Here is a 15,412-nt window from a genome sequence, read left to right on the forward strand (position 1 = left end):
TGCAGCTTGCAAGCTTTTATATCCAGAGGCAGCAACAGTAGAGGAAAAAAGAAAAGAAAAAAAGAAAGCCCCAGAGGGGTGAGAAATCCACACTGTAGACCTTGGAATCAGCAAGCCATGGCAGTAACCAGACCATACACAGCAATTCTCAATGTGGGATACATCAGTCCCAGGATCTCCAAGGCGCTATCACTCTCTCTGCCTTGAGATTCCATAGAGAACTCTTAAGATCCAGCATTCTGAACTTGAAAGATCCAGAGCAACGTAAAACCTACCAGCACTTTTAACAAGGATATACCCTGATAGATAGAGGGCAGTGCAGGAATCCAAATGATCCAGCTCGGTCTGGACCAAGCAGGGCTAATCACCCCACCCAGCATTACAGCGAGGAGAAGAACCTGGTCCTGGCACATAGTAAGTACTTAATAAATGCTTGTTGACTGAACTAGAGATAAATGAATAGAAAGCACTGACTAGAATTATTATTGATCCAGATATACTGCAAGGTCCAGCCTAGAAGAGAATAACTGTATAGCAACTACAAGTAGAGACTCAGGAAAAGCTGAATTTTCTGCAAAGACTGCACAAATACCTAGAAGAAATTTAACAAGAGATAAAAAAATGAAGTAAAGCCCTTGGAGGAAAGAAATTGGAAGGAGATTAAGTACCTTAGAACAGAATGTGGTAAACCTTTACCCAAGTAACTGACTTCTTGAATATAGACCAAACAAACCAATTACTCAATGAGACAACAAGAAATATTAGAACAAAATCAAAAATAGAAGAAAATGTAAAGTATTTAGTATGAAAAATAACTCACTTAGAAAATAAATTTTTAAAAGGATAATTTAAGAATCATCATATTCCCTGAAAAACAATTTGGGTACTACATTTCCAGAAATTATAAATGAATCAAAGGACAAAGTGAAAAATGGAATCTGCTAATCACTTCTTGAAAGAAATCTTAAAAGGCAAAGTCCCAGTAATATGACAGCAAAATCTAGTGCTTTCATGTTAAAGAAAAAAATCATAGGAACCAGAAACAAAGAGTTCAAGTATAAAGGAATGTAATTGTAAGAAATAACAAATAGACAACCATAACAGTCTATACAAGGACAGCAACATTATAAAGAAAAACAACTTGAAGGGGCAGCTAGGTGACACAGTGGATAGAGCACCAGCCCCGAAGTCAGGAGGAACTGAATTCAAATCCAGCCTCAGACCAAATGCTTGACACTTACTAGCTGTGTGACCTTGGGCAAGTCACTTAATCCCAATTGCCTTTAAAAAAAAAAGAAAAGAACACCTTTAGGGGCAACTAGGTGGCACAGTGGATAGAGCACCAGCCCTGGATTCAGGAGGACCAGAGTTCAAATCCAGCCTCAGACACATAACACTTTCTATCTGTGTGACCCTGGGCAAGTCACTTAACCCCCATTGCCCAACCAAAAAAAAGAAAAACAACTTGGAGAGAGTTGAGACCTCTCATCAAAGCAATGACTACTCTCATCTCTAGAGAACTTGTGATAAAACATGTTAGCCATCTAACATAGAGAGGTGATGAACTCAAGGCACATAAAGAGGCATAAATTTTTAGACACGATCACAGTGTGGATTTATTCTGCGTGACTGTTCTTATGGATTACAAGAGTCTTATTTCCCTTCTGTTTCTGAGGTTGGGACCACTGAAACATTTTTGTAAATGAATAGAGAGACCCAAAGGAAGCACAGACAAGCACAGTTTTGAAAGTAACATGCTGAATTTATTATATCTTCTTTTTTTTTTTTAAAGTAAGGGGTACGGGATCTACAGTCTTCTTGTATTCTATTTTATATATGAATATGCTTTTATTTGTTTGCATGTGTGTGTGAGGGAGAGAGAGAGAGAGAGAGAGAGAGAGAGAGAGAGAGAGAGATGATTATGAGACAAAGTCCTTTCTCTGCATACCCACTGTCACTGTCAGAACCCTTTAAGTGAGGGCCATAGATGTTAATTGACTAGACTAGCTTCTTCATTCTTATTATGGACCTGGGTCCCTCCACTTCTCTCAACATATGTTATGCTTGTTCATTGGTGTAAGCCCCAAAAGAAGGGCCATCAGCTAAGGGGTGTGCAGCCTAGCAGATCACTCTGACTGCTTGGTATAAACTTGGTGGAAAGTAGGAAGATCTTTTGACTGTAGCCTCCATGAATTAGTCATGGATATGTCAAGCTCCATGCTTTTGTTGCATTGGCTGTCATCTTACATCCAGGAATGCATCCAGCTGCTATCATTGGGAGGCCATGAGATACTTTGGCTAGGGAGTTCTATGGGCTAATTATCGTTCTATGATCCAGGCCTTTAGAATCATCAGCACTAGCCTCATTCTGGACTTACTGTCCAAATGCCAGCAGTAGAAGGTGCTGAAGGAATCTGAAGGCGTAAGGATGGGAGCAAGGGTAATCTGTGGGATAATTGTGTTTATATTAGGCCATAGGTTTTTATAGCCTATAAAAGGCACTTCAGTGGAAAAAGCATTGGACGGGGATTCAGTAGACTTGAGTTTTGGTCCCAGGGCTGCCATTGACTATCTATATTACCTTGTTCAAGTTACTTAACATTTCTGTACCTCAGTTTCCTCATCTGTAAAATTAGGAAGTTGGAGTAGGTGACCTCCAAGATAAGGCTGAGAAGAGAAAATAATTGAAATTACAAATAAAGGGATTGTAAGCCTTGGCAAGGAGGACCACATCATTATTTGAGACTGAAGTAAGCATTAACAGTGCATTTTTATATATCACTTTAAGGCTTATAAAGCATTTTCCACTCAACCTTCCCCAATAGATAAGTGGTCAAAGAACATAAACAAATAGTTCTCAAAAGAAAAATTGCCAACTATTAACAACTACAAAAAAATGATGCTCCAAATCTTGAATAAGAGAAATACAAAACAAACATAAGATTTTACCTCAAATCTAGCAAATTACCCAAGATGACAGAAGATTAGAATAAACAGAGTTGGAGGAGTTAGGGGAAATAGGCACATTAGTTGGTAGAGCTGTAAATTAGTATTGCCATTTTGGAAAGTAATATAAAAGTATACAAATGAACTAAAATATCCATACTCTTTGACCCAGAGATTCCACCTCTAGGCATTACCCCAAGGAAGTTACTGATAAGAAGAAAGTCTCCATATACTCTAACATATTTTTAGCAATATTTCTTGGTGGTAGCAAAACACTGGAAATAAAGTAGATGCCTGGGGCAGCTAGGAGGTGCAGTGGCTAGAGCACCGGCCCTGGAATCAGGAGGACCCTTAGTTCAAGTCCGGTCTCAGACACATAATATTTCCTAGCTGTATGGCTCTGGGTAAGTCACTTAATCCCAATTGCCTCACTAAAAAAAAAAAAAGTAGTTGCCTGTGAATTGGGAAATGGTTAAACAAATTGTGGCACGTTGATGTAATAACAATATCACTGTTCTGTAAGAAATATCAAATATGATGATTATAGAGAAGCATGACAAAATTTAAAGGAACTGATGTAGTAAAAGTAAGCAGAGCCAGAAAAATACCTACCAAATGTAAGTGTAAAGAAAACAACCACAAAATAATAGAAAATGAATGTTATGCAATTACAAAGAATAAGCATGGGCCCAGAGAAGAGATAACAGAAATACTCTGTACTCCTACACACACACACACACACACACACACACACACACACACACACACACACACACACACACACACACCCTTTCTTCCTTTGCAGACATCAGGATCCATGAGTGTGGAACGTTATTATTTTTAGAGTTTTTTCAATGTATTGGTTAGCTTTAGGGATTTTTTTTCCTCTTCCTCTTTTTTTCTTTAAAAAATATTCTGTGCTGCATAGAATGGTACTCTGGGAGGGGGAAGGGAGAGAAATACAGGGGGAAATTTAGGCAGCAAAAAACCAAAATATGTCAAGACAAATGTATTTTTTAAAATCATTACTCTCACTTTACAGCAGAAAAAAATAGGTTCTGAAAGTTTAAGTAACTCTCAAACTAGTACATGACCAAGCCAGGAGTTTAACCCAGGTCTCATTATTCTAAGTCCAACACTCTTTCCACTAAACCACACTTTATCACTTTCCTCTATTTTCTTGAAGTTCCCTCGTGCTGGGAAACAGTTTCCAGATAGTTCACATGCAGTTCTGCAGTTATACACTACAGCCCTTTTATGTGTCAGGTCAGAGGTAAAAGGATCAGTTGGACTAGAGTTGGCACATTTCAACTACAGGACAAATTTCAAAGATTTTCTTTGAACTTATGGGTGGAAATGCTTGCCTAAGGTTTACAAAATCCCATAAAAATGCTGCTTTAGTATTATGACTTGGAAATTCTCCCAAAGTGCCCAGAGCAATATTTTGTTACTAGACCATTAAGTTACTAGTATTCCTACAATAAATACATCATGGAAATGTCAAAACAAGTTTTCTGTTTACTGTAGTGTAACTCCTTCCTCACATCATCCTTATGTTGTTGTTCTATTTGAAGCAGAGGTCATGTAGCTTTCTGTACAATTGTGACATTTTGAAGCCTGTATTCAAAGGGTAGAAGTTGCCTGAAGATCCATGTCCCATCTTATGTGAATGTGCCTATTACATTTTATATAAGCTATTTTCTTGAAGAAATTGTTTTAACTGAAATTGACCTCATGTCCCATCTTCTTGAAATGTGTTGACTGCTACCCCTCTCTACCCCCTTCTGTCCCACCCCCACACACACTCAGCCACTAAAAATCAAAGCAGACATTTAGTTGACAATTCATTTATGAGAATGAGATAGTGCTTCGTCTTACATCTTTAGTTAGTTATCTTCCATGAATATAACTTTGATTAACACTCTTTTATATAAGACTGTAAAGATCCAGTAGTTATACTTTTGTTCTACTTTGGTGGAAATTAAGAAATTAAAGATAATCCTAAAGGTCCTTTCCAACTTTAGGAAAAAAAATATAATATGAATTAAAGATAATCCTAAAGGTCCTTTCCAACTTTAGCAAAAAAAAATATGATGTGATGGGAGGTACATTTGACTCTAGAAGTCAGAAGACTGGGTTTTTATTCTTAAGTCTTCCATTGACCAGTTGTGAAACTATGGGCTAATCTCCTAACCTCTTTCTATCTCAGTTTCCTCATCTCTAATGTGAAGGGTTTGGACTAAATTATATCCAAGTCCCTTCTAGTTCTATCATTCTGTGCTCAATGTTTTTATATTATGTATTCTAGGGACACATCTCTAACATTCCATCTCTAATGTTTTTTGTTATGATTCTAAGACCCTTTCTGGCTCTGTCATTCATTGCTTAGTATTCTGTAATTCTCTCTTCCGAAGTATCTTCCATCTCTAATAGTCTTTGTTCTAAAGTCCCTTCCAGCTTCTAACTTTCTATTACTTTGAGGGCCCTTCTAGCTCAATATTCTTTGGCAGTGATTTTTATGAGAAGAAAACAATTTTAATAGGCCTTCACAACCCAAAGTAATATATCACTAATGGGAGAGATCTTGTGAGAAGTGATAGGCGAGATGTTTTTTAGGCAGAGAACAATTCACTGTACCCCTCAAATTAAACATATAAGCAGCCACCCACTGCTCCTATACTTAAGACTAGTATATCTCAAAGAGGAATTAAATGAAATAGTGAAATGAGGCAAAGACAAGTAGAGTGGGCCAATGGAACACTTGAGAACATCCCAAAATAAAATCTGAAATTATGCGGGGCTTCTGGGAAACATCAGCAACCCAGAGTTGGCACAAAGCAATAAGAGAAGGGGGTGTACAGGGCCTTGTTTGAAACCCAAGTGTCAGGCACATTGATGGGCCAAGAGGCCAGCATAGGGAATTTTAAGTCAGGCGAGGAACATGCCAAATGAGGCATTACTCAAGGAGGAAAGCAAATGACTCTAATGTCTATCAACATAAACAGATAGATAGTATCTGTTTTTAATGAAATTAATCCATAAGATAGATCGACTACAGATGCCAGGATATGTGATGACATTGCCTGAAGATGAATTACTTGGAAAGGAATGGTGAGATGTATCTTTTCACCTCACTCTATTTATTAACAGTTTAAACTTCTCAACTGGCTGTTGCTGGGAGCATTGAAAATTACGAGTTCTCTCTGTGCAAGCTATACAGACGTTGGAGCATGTTTGCATCCTTTATTGAGGAAGCTGTGAGGAAAGCCTGGGGGTGTAGTGTACAGAGCATGGAAGACCAAGAATGAAGAGACCTGGGTTCCATTCTTGGAGTTGACACTAATTCACTCTATGACCTTGGACTAGTCACTTCCCCTCTCTGGGCCTCCAGTTCCTTATTTGTAAAGTGAGGAGGTGATACCTTCCAGTTCTGACATTCTGTGCTACCAGACACCTTCAGCTCTAAAATTCTTTGTTCCTTTTATTCTGTGTTCCAAGGCCACTTAGAGCTCTTTTCCATTGTGCTTTAAAGACCCTTTATTGCTAATGTTCTATCACTTGAAATCCCTAAGAACTTGGCTTTTAGATATCTTGGTTTAGGAAAAAGAAATGAGTGAAGGCAATCATAAAAATTATAGGATGATAGATTTAGAATTGAAAGGGTCCTTAGTGGTCATTTAGTCCAATGGTATCACTTTACAGACGTGGGCCTGAGGCCCACAGAGATTAAGTAACTTGCTCGTGATCACCAAGATAGGATAAATGAGAAAAGTCATTTATTATATGCATGCTATATGCCAGGTGTGTGCTCAGGACTGAACTAGTGTACATGAAACATTGTCTAGTAAAGAAAAATATTCCATTACAAAAGAACATGTGGAAGGAAAATGTACCATGTTCTTCAGTTCAAGTGACCAGCTTCAACCCTGAATGTATTTGTCATTTTGACAGTCGTTGTCGTCATCTTCTTCTTCTTCTTCTTCTTCTTCTTCTTCTCCTCCTCCTCCTCCTCCTCCTCTTCCTTCTCTTCCTCCTCCTTCTCCTTCTCCTCCTTCTCCTTCTTCTTCCTCTTCTTCTTCTTCTTCTTCTTCTTCTTCTTCTTCTTCTTCTTCTTCTTCTTCTTCTCCTTCTCCTTCTCCTTCTTCTCCTTCTCCTTCTCCTCCTCCTTCTCCTCCTCCTTCTCCTCCTTCTTCTCCTTCTCCTTGTTCTCCTCCTCCTTGTTCTCCTCCTCCTCCTCCTCCTTTTTCCTCTTCTTCCTCTTTTTCTTCCTCCTCTTCCTCCTTCTTCTTCTCCCTCCGTCTTCATGAGGCAGTTGGGGGTAAGTGACTTGCCCAGGGTCACACAGCTAGTAAGTGTTAAGTAACTGAGACTGGATTTGAACTCAGGTCCTCCTGACTCCGGTCTAGTGCTCGTTTTGACACTTTTCTTTAGGCTATTCTCTAAACATAGAATTCTCTCATGCCCTATCCCTTATTCCTTCTATTCATTCTACCACCACTTTCCCTCCCCACTCTTCAGAGGTTACACCTCAGGTGCCACATTCTGAATGATTCCTTCTGTGGTCATTCCAGCTAGAAGAGATCTCTCTTGTAATAGCACCTGGTTCATATCTCTCATGTCTTCATCATACACTATTTTGTATTGTGGTTATTTATGCCCATGTCTTATCCATTAATATTGCTTGAATTAATCATATATAACAGATGAAAGGTCCAGACTGTTTTTAAGAAAAAAAGAACTCTCCTTGATTTTTGAGGTTTTTAGTGATAGAGTATAAAAGAAAAAAAAAAAGACACTCAGTTTTGTTGTAGGACTCCTGGGTTGAAGTCTCAGCTCTGATGCTTACTGGCCTTGTAAGGGTTGGGCATTTACTTCTTTTATAAGCCTTAATTTCTTCATTTTTAAGATAAATATAATTAAAATGGTGTTACCTTCCTCAAAGAACTATTCTGAGGATCAGGTGTGAGAATGCATGAAAAGCTCTTTTGTGAAATACTTAAAGTTCTGAAAACAAGTCAGCTATTTTTATTAACAATTGCCTTGGGGCAGGTAGGTGGTGCAGTGATAGAGAACTGGCCCTGGAGTCAGGAGAACCTGAGTTCAAATCCAGCCTCAGACACAAAACATTCACTAGCTGTGTGACCCTGGGCAAGTCACTTAATCCTAATTACCTCACCCAAAAACAAAACAAAAAAAAACAACCAAGTAGTAAAGTAGAAGAAGACTTGGGTTCAAATTCCCCAGGTATTTATGACCTTAGATATGACCTTGGAAATCCCTTAACTTCCCTCATCTTCGTTTTCATCTGTTAAAATGGAGATAATAATAGCACCCACCTCATGGGTTATGAGGCTCAAATGAGATAATACATGTAAAAGATTTTGCAAACCTTAAAGCACTATCTAAATGCCATCTATGATCATTGTAAGGAAAGCATTTGATGAGCTGTAAAGTACTGTGGTGATAAGAATATCTGACATTTAAAGTTTTAGTTTGCAAAGTGCTTTGTGTACCGTAGCTCATTTTTAGCTTCATAACAACTCTGTGAAAAAGGCATTACAGATATTATTTTATAGGTAAGGTAAATGAGACTCAGAGTGATACCCCCCTACCCAGCTGATGTCACAGAAAAAGCTCCAGGTCTAGCCCTCTCTTCTCTCTGTTGCTCTACGTTGCCCCTTTAGACATCAGACATGTGAAGGCTCCTCAAGACAGACCATCATGCCCTTTTTGGCCTTTCCCCCCTTATTCATGCTTGTCAGTTACTCTTTTCATTTTTAAGCTTTCCTTTCTTTCTTCTCATTTGTGTCTTCCAGGTCCTCAATATCGCCTGGAGAAACAGAGTGAACCCAATGTCCCTGTGGACTTAGAATGCACCCTGGAGAGCCAGAGCACTTTGGAGTTCTGCCTTGTGCGAGAGAACAGTACGTTTGCCCTTTTCCATCTTGCTCTATAGATTGTCTGAGTGCCCAGAAGTTATACATCCTGGAACGAGTGCTGTACTGGCTGGGCAAGGGGGTTGGAAGGCACTTTGTTCCTTACAGCAGGAGTTGTCAACAGGAGCCAAAAGAATTTCCAAAGTGAAATGATTGATTCCCTACCTTTTGGTAAATAGGCTGTATACTGTTTATGGCTTCATGATTGATCTTTTTCTGTTAAACTGTATACTGGTAAAGTTATGATCAACCCTGAACATAGAGTGGAAATATAGTGCCTGTTCTGAAGCCCACAATATTTAGTGGATAAAGTGACTGGTATCCAGTACATTTTATCCTGTCAATATCACTCTGCAATGCACCCAACATTTGCGAAACTTTCTGAAGTATTAACCATGTATGATTTCTGAAATAGGAGACAGAGGAACTGTTTTTAACTTAGTGATTGTTTTTTAAGGAAATTTTGAAAATCTTAAGTAATTTCTTCTGTTCCCTTGCTAGTAAGCCTCTAAATCAAACTTTGAAAAATAGAATCTTAGCCTTAGAAGGGATTGGGAGAGAGAAAGAGAATGAATGAATATCTTTGGACAGGAACTTATCTGGCCTCTACTTGAACACTTTTAGTCTTCTGACCCCACAGCCACCAAGATTAAGCCTGTTCCATTGTCGAATAATTCAGGTGTATTAGAAAGGCCTCCCTTTTTTTCTTTCTTTCTTTCCTTTTTTTTTTTTTAAAGAAAGGTCTTTTTTTATATCGAGCTGAAATCTGTGTCTGTTTAACTTTCACCCATTAGTCCTAGTTCTTCTCTCATAAGCAACACAGAGCAAAGTATAGGGGAAAGTGTTTTAGACTGGTCAGAAGTCCTCGATTTGAATTCTACTCACCTGCTTCGTGGTCTTCAACAAGCCACTTACTTTCTCTATTTGAACCTCAGACTCTTCATCAAGAAACTAAGTGGATTAGTCTAGATCAGGGGTTCTTAACTTTTTTGTGTGTGTCAGAGACCCATTCTGCAGTCTGGTAAAATCTGTGAACCCCTTCTCAGAATTTGCTTTTAAATAATTACAGATAATAATTCAGTTAGAGGTTACTGAAAATAAAGATGTAGTTTGGTTTGGTTTTTTCCTCATCCAACTTTATGGACCTCTGAAATCTATCCTCAGAATCCATGGAGGTCTATGGACCCCAAATTAAGACCCACTGGCCTAGAGGATCTTTAATGTCCCATAAAGCTTTGGCATTCAGTGTTCTGTGCCCCAAAGTCCTTTCCAACTCCAACATTATATATTCTAATAGTCCTCTAAGGTCCCATCTAATTTTAACACTGTGTTCTGTATTCTAAGGTCTCTTCCACCTCTACTCCACTCAGTATGGACCATTGTGATCTAGATGCTAGGATGGCAAAAAAAGGTAGAAGATAAAATCTGTCCTTACAGGATCTTAGAGATCATCTTTAATTTTATATATAAATTTTAATTTTATAGATAAAGAAACTGAGGCCCAGAAAAAAGCAAAGCCCATGAATGACTTGCCTAAGGTCAAGTAGATAGTGAGTAGCAGAGTTGAAATTGAAACACTTGTCCTGTGGCTCCAGATCCAGAGCTTTCTCCATTCCTGTTACATCAGAACTTTAAGAATTGTTTATAAAAGCTTTTATATTTTACTCTGTTCTTTCCATTTATACTTCACTACTTCAGAACATCTATTATTTAATTGATAGCGGTACCTAGACACAGATTACAACCCTTAATAGATGGGATTCTTCAAGAGTTGCTGTAGCCAAAAGATGTATATCCTGATGGCCAAGCCTTTACCAGTGAATTTCTTCAAGATTTAGTTAGATTGGTCCTTGGACAACACCATCTCTAGGCCCAAACTCAAAACTTTTCTAGCTTAGGAGGACCAGCCAGCATTTGAAATCACCTGCATAGCCTTCAGGACCTCAAGTATCCTCCAAAGCTCAGTGAGGTCTCTGAGGGAAGTTTTCAGTCCAAGGGTCACAGAATGGTAAATGGTATTGATGGTGTAAGTTTCACAAGATATGAAGGCATTGGTGGTCTAGGGGTTGTGTAATAATGGTGATAGTCTTCTGGAGGTCAAAAAATGGTGTCTTTGGCAATATTTAAGAAGGTAAACTTTGAAAATGGAGCTAGAAATGATATATATATCTCTGCTTAGGAACTGAGATTTAGGATTTTTGCCTAGGTCTTGGCCTGTTAAAGGAGGAAAAAGCCAAAATCCTTGAGCTTTCCAATTTGAATTCCTTTCTGCTAACATGTACTATCTTCAGACAGCTGTCTGCTAGGATCTGGAATATGACCAGTATAAAACAGAAGACTATCTATTGAAAGAGCAACTGGGGTCCAGTGAGGAGTTCTCCTATTCTAATCCTCCCAGTTCTAATCCTTGGTCCTAATCAGATAATCTCCCTGAGTTTTTATGCTGTGTTCTGGAAAAGAGAAATGCCTTGACCTACTTTCTGGAGACTTCTGTAATTATCTGGCCTTGATAAAGGCACAATTATCTCCTCTGAAGAAGACCCAGGCACTAATCCAATTTGACCAAAACTTCCAGTCGCCTCAATTACTACCTGATACCCATCTCATCCCATCATTTGCACTCTTTGGATTTCACTGTAACCTCACCATGCCTCTCCCTCCCCCACTGTATACTCCCCCACTCCACTCTACTGCTTGCCTTCTATTTTTTATCTTCTTTTTGTATGTTTGTAGTCTTCTCCGATTTGAAATTGTAAGCTCCTTGAGGGCAAGAATTGTCTTTCCTTTTAAGTATCCCCTAGGCGTCGTACTGTACCTGACTTGTAAGTAGACAATAAATACATATTGTATTGTAGTAGGTGCACAAAAGACCTCAGAGACCATGTAGTCCAGACCCTTCATTTTACAGAGGGGAAAACTACCTAGTCTCACTCTATGGCTGTAGAGAAGTAATGTCAACTCTTTAGGCCTCTATTTCCTCACCTGTTAAATGAAGATAATAATAATGTGCCACATACCTCACAGGGTTGTAATGAGGCAAATGCCATGCAAATTTTCAAGCACCATGTTATTGCTAGGAAAGCAGTTTATAAACCCTAAAGCCCTATCAAAATAGGAGGTATGGTCATGTTTTTTAAATTGATGGCACCATGGCATAGTAAGTAGAGACTTGGCCTCAAAGCCAGGAAGACATGGTTCAAATCAGACAGCTAAGATTATAAATTTCTGGGATGATGCCAGCCTACATTGGTATATAGAATTTCCTCCACTTGGAATTTCTAATACCAGTGAAACATTAGATCTGATCTCGATCCCTGTCCTATCAATATATTGCAGTATTCATACTAACATATTTCAAGATTCTCGGTATCATAAGTGTGTGAATATTATTTCTAGCAGTGCAAAGTACCTGCTAACTATGGAAATCACTTTACCTCCCCAAAACTCAGTTTTCTTATCTTTAAAATGAGTTTGGGCTAGATAATTTCTGAAGTCTCTTAACAGTTATAAATTTTATCAGTGTTAGAATGTAGAATTTGAGATCCTGATAAGGCTTATCAGTATAAAATGTAAAAACAGTGAATATCTAATCTGGAAGAAACCTTAGAAAATAAAACTTGGAACAGCAGAGCTGGAAGGGAATTCCAGGTTCCTCCCTCTTTTTTACATTTAAGGAGACCCATATCCTAAGATGAAAGGTAATTTGCCTTGCCCTGTATCTCCCAGTTAAGTAGTCAAGCCATACTCAAACCCCAGTCTCCTCACTCCATAGTACACCATCCCTGAGATGTTTCAGTGTTTCAGGCTGTAGTTTCTTCATCCCTAAGATGAGAATATTAATACTTGTATTTCCCATTGTATTTCCCATGTTATCATTATACCGTTTTCCCACCATCTTATAGTATTTGTTATTTCAAGGAATGAACGAGATCCCTGTACATTTGCTCTTCTCTTTTACCTTGTAGTTCCCTGGAACTACTTGTGTCTTGCATGTGTCTGTCTTACCCACAAACATGGCACTTAACATTGGGCTGGACATCTAGATACCTCAAGGTCACTTTACCTCTTCGCAGCTTATGTGGGCACCATCTACCTTATCGGGCAATTGAGAGGAAGGCAGTTGTAAAAAAGCAAACTAGAAATATGAGCTCTGGTTTTCATTATTAATATGAAAGAGTGTGTGTGTGTGTGTGTGTGTGTGTGTGTGTGTGTGTCTGCCACTAATGATTTCTTGGTATGGAAGTAACTCTTGGCTTCTCAAAGGTTTTGCCAGTGAAGCTGGCAAGTCCTACTAAATTCAGCACTCTTTGCACTATGCTGCCTCCCATTCTTGATCTCTCATTTTTTCTCCCTTCACCGAGCCTCCATCCCATTTCTCCCTCTTCCTCAGATTTCCTAGAAATCCACACAGACATTGATAATCTTTGGGCTCAAGAGCTAACTTGCCTGTAGCAGACAGCCAGGTCTTTGGTCCTTCCTGCCCAACTTAGATTCTACCTTTTCTCTAAACCCCACCTACCCACTTACCAAGTGAAAGGGATTTTTTTTCCTTTCTTAAACTTCTCATAGCATTTTTCCTGTAAAAGCATGACCTTTTGACCTCTCCTTCACTCACCTTGCTTTCTTTGTGCCATAGTTATTTTTATTTATATATTTCCCTCCATTCGATTATAAACTCCCTGAGAACAGAGTCTGTGTCCTGTCTGCCTTCATATCTTCAACTTAAAGCATTTAATAAGTGCTTGCCAGATAAATGGTGAGCTTTACCCTCACCTCTTTTCTCAACTCAACAAGAGCCTGTTTTGTGCTGCCTGGAGTAAGAAGTTCCAAAATGCTCAAGGCTAATTAGTTTCATTTTTCTCTATCCCCTTCCTGGAAAGTTCCCCTTTCTCATTTTATCATTAGGTAGTAATTAGTATTCAAGGGAAATTGGTCTTAATATATTAAAATTGGTTAAGTGCATTTAGACCTGTATCACAGCCAATGTCTTATTGGAAAATGTAATTGGGGACTCTGTGTATGTAATTAATTGAATTACAATTAAGAACTTTCATTAAGCAATACACTAGTACATTAAAGCAATAAGGAAACATGTTTGCAATACTGCTGCCCTTGCCTTTGGTTTGAGTGAAGGTATAGAAATTTGCTACTCATGTGTGATTTCCCATAATCTAACCCACTAGCTAATAACTTGGTTATGTTTCTTAAATATTATCATATATGAGGGTATGTTTGTGTATCAGTTAGGGTTGGACAAACTCCAGGTGTCAGGTCAACATTGTGCCAAAGCAGTTTCCCAACTGTACCAAGTATTTTTGAGAAAAGTCTTATCCAGGGGCAGCTAGGTGGCACAGTGGATAGAGCACTGGCCCTGAAGTCAGGAGGACCTGAGTTCAAATGGGACCTCAGACCAAACACTTGACACTTGCTAGCTGTGTGACCCTGGGCAAGTCACTTAACCCCAATTGCCTTAAAGAAAAAAGAAAAAAAAATCTTATCCAGGGGTAGAAGGAAAGGGATCGTAGGGTTTAAAGCTGGAAGAGACCTAAGGATTCAACTAATCCAGCCCCTTCTTTTTATAGTTGAGGAAACTCAGGCCAAGAGAGGGGAAATGTTCTCGCCAAGGTCATAGAGGTTCCATGAATAATAGCGCAAAAATTTAAACCCTGGGCCACTGACCATTGTTCTTTCCATAGGTCTTCAGCTCAGCTCATGCAGTCCTCTGGCCAAATGTAGGCCACAATTTCTAAATCATTAGGTCACAGGTTTATATTATATGCCCGCTGTATGCCTAGCACCATGCATGGGGCTAGCAATACAGAATCAAAAGTGGAAGTCCTTGCCTGTGAGGAATTTGCATTCTATCATGTGTAATAATATAAGGTTTTACACCAGAAATACAAGATAAAATTTGTGGAGATGGTACTAACGGCTGACCAGATCAGGAAGAGCTTCACATAATAGGGGCACCTGAGCTGAGCTTTGAATAAAAGAAGGCATTCTAAGAGGTGGAGAGGAGGAAGGAAGGTATTCCAGGCAGAGAGAATGGTCGGCACAAAAGCATGGAGACCAGAGAGAGGAAGTGTGTGAGGTAGGGACAGCAAAAAGGCCAGTCTGTCTAGACTGAGAATTGCAAGAAGATGAATAATATCCAACACAAATGGAAAGTTTGGTTGGGGTCAGCTTGTGAAAGACTTTAAAAGTTAAACAGTTTATATTTTGTGCTAAAGTAAATAGGAAATACGCACTGGCATTTCTCGAGTAGGGAGTGGCGTGATTGGACCAATGCTTTAAGAAAATTAATAGCTGTATAGAGGATGGATTGAAATAGGGAGAGAGGTGAGCCTAGGAGGCCATTTCAGAAGCAGTAACAATCGTCCAGGCTGAGGGATGAGGAAAGTATGTGGCACGAGTTAGCATCTGAATTGGGAGAGGCAATGACTTGTTGATGGTGATGAGAGCCTGAACAACAGTGGTACCCTTGTGAGCAGAGAGAATGTGATGGAGGGACTAGAAGATTGAGGGTAGCC

At 39.0% G+C, this 15,412-nt stretch overlaps 1 protein-coding gene across 4 annotated transcripts in view; it reads left to right on the forward strand.

Annotated features, from left to right (window-relative positions):
- Positions 1-15,412, forward strand: part of MAPKAP1 (MAPK associated protein 1) — a 319,648-nt gene that overhangs the window by 244,023 nt on the left and 60,213 nt on the right. For all 4 annotated transcript variants that reach the window (XM_020967543.2, XM_078150124.1, XM_020967541.2 and 1 more), the window contains one exon: positions 8,763-8,870. In XM_020967543.2, the coding sequence (XP_020823202.1) occupies positions 8,763-8,870 (108 nt within the window). The remainder of the gene's footprint in view (positions 1-8,762; positions 8,871-15,412) is intronic.

This window comes from Phascolarctos cinereus, unplaced genomic scaffold (assembly GCF_003287225.1).
Source record: "Phascolarctos cinereus isolate Bilbo 61053 unplaced genomic scaffold, phaCin_HiC Scaffold_2;HRSCAF=192, whole genome shotgun sequence".
NCBI classification, from domain to species: Eukaryota; Metazoa; Chordata; class Mammalia; order Diprotodontia; family Phascolarctidae; genus Phascolarctos; species Phascolarctos cinereus.